The sequence below is a fragment of the Nanorana parkeri genome, unplaced genomic scaffold (assembly GCF_000935625.1).
Source record: "Nanorana parkeri isolate BGI_ZX_2015 unplaced genomic scaffold, ASM93562v1 scaffold129, whole genome shotgun sequence".
NCBI lineage: Eukaryota > Metazoa > Chordata > Amphibia > Anura > Dicroglossidae > Nanorana > Nanorana parkeri.
In genome coordinates, this window is record NW_017306397.1 from 1,401,889 (window position 1) to 1,407,170 (window position 5,282).

General features: G+C 42.0%; 1 protein-coding gene across 1 annotated transcript in view; it reads left to right on the plus strand.

The window, feature by feature from the left end:
- EIF5A2 (eukaryotic translation initiation factor 5A2) overlaps positions 1-5,282 on the plus strand; it is a 15,813-nt gene that overhangs the window by 2,942 nt on the left and 7,589 nt on the right. The window contains exons 2-3 of the mRNA XM_018553773.1: positions 93-278; positions 3,237-3,341. Of these exons, the coding sequence (XP_018409275.1) occupies positions 114-278; positions 3,237-3,341 (270 nt within the window). The 5' untranslated portion in view covers positions 93-113. The remainder of the gene's footprint in view (positions 1-92; positions 279-3,236; positions 3,342-5,282) is intronic.

Here is a 5,282-nt window from a genome sequence, read left to right on the forward strand (position 1 = left end):
CAAAAAAAGCCTTTTATATTTTTATTTTTGGGGGGGGGGGGGGTTTACAATGTATTGCTGTTTTTTTTACATTTTAACTTTTTTCTTCCCAGTAAAATTAGACACCCACCAATATGTCAGATGACATTGATTTCCACACTGGAGATGCTGGGGCTTCTTCCACTTTCCCCATGCAGTGCTCTGCCCTGCGTAAAAACGGGTTTGTGATTCTGAAATCTCGTCCCTGCAAAATTGTTGAAATGTCAACTTCCAAGACTGGCAAGCACGGTCATGCCAAGGTAAGTGTAATTCATTTCATGCTTAGTGGCTACAAGGTAGACTTGGGTTTTCAGATATTGAAGTAGTATTGTGTGACTCTGTTATTGAATGGTTACTTTGTATTTTAATTGCATTTCATTTTTGCTGAAGGATTAGTGACACTGGCTGCATAGTTGGGAGATCTTTCCAGATACACTAGAAGGAATAAAGGCTGTAGAAATATGAAGCTGCCTTCTTATGGAATGAGTAATGGTAGTTTCCCCATGTAAAAAATGAAAGCTATAGATATAGAGCTGCAGCTAACGATTATTTTCAAAATCGATTAGTTAGCCGATTATTAAGTTCGATTAATCGGATAAAAAATAAATGTTTAAAAAATGGCTCCAGTGATGGGACTACTAGTTTGTATTGAGATTTAGTCCATCACAGGAGCAAGCTTGGAGTGGTGGAAGTAAAAAAGAAAAAAAAATGTGTGGCGTGCAATATAGTGAAATGAAAAGTGTAAAATTATACAGCAATGAATGCAGAATGGCACCGGCTATAGAGGACTACAAAACCCAGCAATAGTACATTATACAGCACAATGCAGAATACCGTCAGCTATAATGTACTACCCTGTTTCCCTGAAAATAAGACCTACCCCAAAAATAAGACCTAGTACTATTTTTGGGAATTGCTAAAATATAAGACCTACCCCGAAAATAAGACCTAGGTGTGACCATTGCCAGGGCTGGTGGTGGCATAAGGGGGAACCTGAAGAGCCGCGGGAGAGAATCAAGGTGCCAATGAATGGAAAGGTACGGCACCCCTGATTGCCCTGATCACCCTATTCTTAACTTGCCATTTTGGATTATTTAATTTGGACTTGCATTAACTTTGGATTGTTATACATAAAAAAAAATAAAAATAAGACCTACCCCAAAAAATAAGACCTAGTGTGTTTTTTTTAGCCAAAAAAAATATAAGACAGTGTCTTATTTTCGGGGAAACACGGTATTGCTGGGTTTTGTAGTCCTCTATAGCTGTTGGTATTCTGCATTGCGCTGTATAATGTACTATTGCTGGGATTTGTTGTACTCTATAGCTGGTGGTATTCTGCATTGCGCTGTATAATGTACTATTGCTGGGTTTTGTAGACCTCTATACAGCACAATGCAGAATACCACCAGCTTTATAGGAATACAACAAATCCCAGCAATACATTATACATATGTATTTCTGGGATTTGTATTCCTCTATAGCTGATGGTATATTGCTCTGTATAATATACAGTACAGCAGAATGTACCATCAGCTATAGAGGAATACTAATCCCACTATCCCAGCAATACATTAGAGAACCATGTGGGGGGGAAAGTGCAGGCTTACCTGAGCAGTCTTCCAGCAACTTGTTTCTGAGATCGGGCCTGTCTATCGGCGGCCGTCATCCCCTCACACCTGCTCCTCCTTACTACATCTCCCCGCGTCCCTGTGACGATCGTGGATGTGGGCGGGGGGTGAGTGCGAGGAGGTGCGGCGCGTGGATGCGGCCGTGCTTGTCGACAGGGCCAACCAATCGGAAGCCGATTAATCGATGATTGAAAAAGTTGACAACTTTTCCAATCGATTATGTCGATTAGTTGTTGCAGCCCTATATAGATACCTGATGAATGTAGTGTTTGTAGCTAGAGCTGCAGCTAACGATTATTTTCATAATCGATTAGTTATGTTAACGTTTTCAATCGTCGATTTTAATCGACTAAATCGTTTAACTGTTGCAGCTCTATTTGTAGCATTTGATTGCGTTAACACGCATGCTGCAAAAAGCTAAGTGCACTTGTAGCCCCTCCTTGGATAGTAGATGTCATTGGAATATGTTCAGTGTACCCATATAATTTTTTGAAACCTGGAAAACGTAGGCCTAGATGCATGTACTCCCTAACAGTCATTGAGGGGGGATGCAGGACACTCCATACCTCAGGAGTCAAATCTTGAGGAAATTGATAAGATACTAGGACAGAACTAATGAAGGTGTGCCACATTTATGGTGCACAGAACATTGCTTTTATGAATGCCCCAAATACTTTCATTTGAAGGGTTTAAACAGTGAGATGAATCTAATGCGCTATATCTTTCACAAAATGATTTTAATATTGGAGCAATACAGCACATCGTGCCAGTCAGTTAAAAACCTGGCTTTGGTGCCTGATAAACTTTGCAGTGCAACATGAATTTATGTGAATTGAAATGTGCAGCAATTAGATGTTTTCTAACTTCATGTTCCCCTACAACTGCCAATCCTAGTTTGTTGCATTAAAGTACACCTGTCAAGGACCATATTCCAGCTGTTAATGCGTTCCTAAAACACTTTGACCTTAACAAGAGGTATGCAGCAAGTAAGGCAATGAAGTCTGAATTTCTTAAAGCCTAACTCCATGGAAATTGCTGTTTCCCTTGTGGTGGAGCTGCCCCTGCACTGTAAGGGTTAACTGCTCATGCCTAGGGGACAGGAAGATTATTTTACTTGATTCCTGCGGTCTCTCTCCGGGCTGCTAGACTGGTACCTGTGGCCTCTTTGCCCTGGCGTTCTAAGGACTTCTGAAGTCCAAGTAAAAGTAGGCTCTGTAGTCCTGCATTGTACGTGAGGCCAAGTGACATTCTGCAGCAAGAGGAGAGTACCGACTTCCAGGTGAGTGGGGATCAGGTAATTTTTTCCCCCTGTTCATGTAGGCATAAAGAAGCCGTTAACCCCTGCAGCGCAGGGGTGTCTCCTCTTCAAGGGATATAACAATTTCCCTGGATTTAGGCCAGTCGCGGTATGCCTTTTAGGTATCTAGCACTTTAGAAACAAAGGTTTGCAGTGGATGCCTTCATACGTCTCATGATAGAAGTACTTGAACAATTTCCACTATAGCTTTTGCTTTTTAGGACTATAGCATTTTATTTAAAAAAAAAAATTTTGTTTTTCTGTTCTTGCACTTATGCTTTGTTCTTTTGCAGGTTCACCTTGTTGGTATTGATATCTTTAGTGGTAAGAAGTATGAAGATATCTGTCCATCTACCCACAACATGGATGTCCCCAATATTAAAAGAAATGATTACCAGGTAATCTGCCCTTCAGACTTATTTTTTTATTTCATAACCTTCCTGACTGACGAGACAATTTTTAGGTTGCTACTGTAGATCGGATGGTTTCTTGCCTCCTGTATTACGGTAATCCTTCAAATGCTCCCGCTCCTCAGCAAAGATTCTCAATTAGTTCCTTTAGAGACTGTATTTATCAAAGGTTGATGGCCTTGCCGTAGAATATATTGGGACTTTTCCATGATTGTGGAAAGAATGCCGTTCCCAGTGGGCTGCACTGTGAAGTTCTGGGAATGGAGACAGACTCGGATAGAGTGGGCGCCTTATAGGATTTCTGTGTTGCAAATCTGCCATGCAGTTACAGCTGATGTGCTTGTTTTTTAAGTATAGATTTTTGTTTTTGCTGGCCCAAATTCCATAATCTTGCTAGTTTTTCGCAGAGGTACACAATCTGTTCTATATGAAAATACCTGCCTTTTCATTGGGCCAAATGAGGTTGGCTGTTGGGTGAGAAGCTGGCCATACATCTATATATTTTCTATGGTCAGATGGAAAAAGTGCAACAGATTCCCCCATGTACGCTAAACTGGATGGAGGAATCTCCCACTGGGCCAAGCTTCAGTATCTTGCTAGTCGGCCCTGCTGGCTGTCAAAATACCTGATCAATCTGATTGGATGCAGGTGTTTTGAGAGCCAGCTGGGCCAATTGGCAAGATACTCAAGCTTGGCCCAGTGGGAGATTCCTCCATCCACACAGTTTAGCGTAGATGGCTGAATCTGTAGCACTTTTTGCATCTGACCAAAGCAAATCTGTTTTAAGAAAGTTCTGTTGTGCTTTGTTAGTGGAAGGAGATTTTGGTTGATTACTTTTTTTTTTCTTCTTCTTCCATGTACTTGAAATGGTGGTTGGTTCTTGATGGAGCTCTGGGCAAGTTGTGTGTTTTTTTTTTTTCTACATTTAGCCCTGCTGCAGGCAAACAGTGCTAAATGTAGAGTAGGAGAGTCGCTGCTTTTTGTACAAGTGATGTGGATGGTTGTACGGCCACCTAGATAACTTGTAGCAGTGTGCTTGTCCCATGCCCCTGCCCTCCCAATGGGGGCTTTCAGGGTCCTCCACTCTTCTGGGGGACCTGGGACCACAGCAAATGACTTCACGATGGGGAGCCATCCAGAGAAGATACTTTCTGTCTCTTGTGTGATCAGGTGCTGTACTTGCATTGTTTTGATAAATTTATTTTTTTATCCAGACAAGTAGATTGGGCCCCTGCTTTAGTTGGTCCTTGGACAAGTAGTTTTTTTTTCTTTCCATACCCCTGAAATGTTGAAGGCTTGAGTGGAGGTTAGCTTATGGGAGTACCCTCTTTTCACACTGTTAGCGGCTATAGTAACTTTAGAAAATGATCATGGTAGTCTGACAGTGTGAACTGTTCGCGTTTTGGTGCAGTTGCAGCTTACATTGTAGATTTCCCTTCATACACTCCTGTCTCATCAGTAAAATCGATATGGATGTCACAAAAGTGACATCAGTTTGTATTGCTCTGATGAGCAGTATATCTGTGTATAGATCCCTGCTGATCAGAGCAGATCGGCGCCTCTGTGAAAAGGGATCTTAAAATTGACTAGCAGCAGCTAGCATTAGGACACTACTGAGATTGCGTCTCTGCTACAGAGCTGTCTGGTACTAGATTGGGTCTGGCCAGTTCTAGACTCCACATGAAGGGGCAAAAAATATACACCAATTAAGAATCCACCAAAATTTCGGCCGAAGAAACATGTTTCGTCAGCCGTAAAGGGTCTTAAGGCAAAATGCCAAAAGTACAATTTTTTTTTTGCCAGAAATTGTGGTGCATCCCTGATTTTCTCTACTCGCTGACCGCTGCTCTGTCACCTGGACACAGTGCATAGCAGGGAGGGGAGAAACCTTCAGGAGGCCGAGCGGACCATCTGTGATGGGCAGATCTG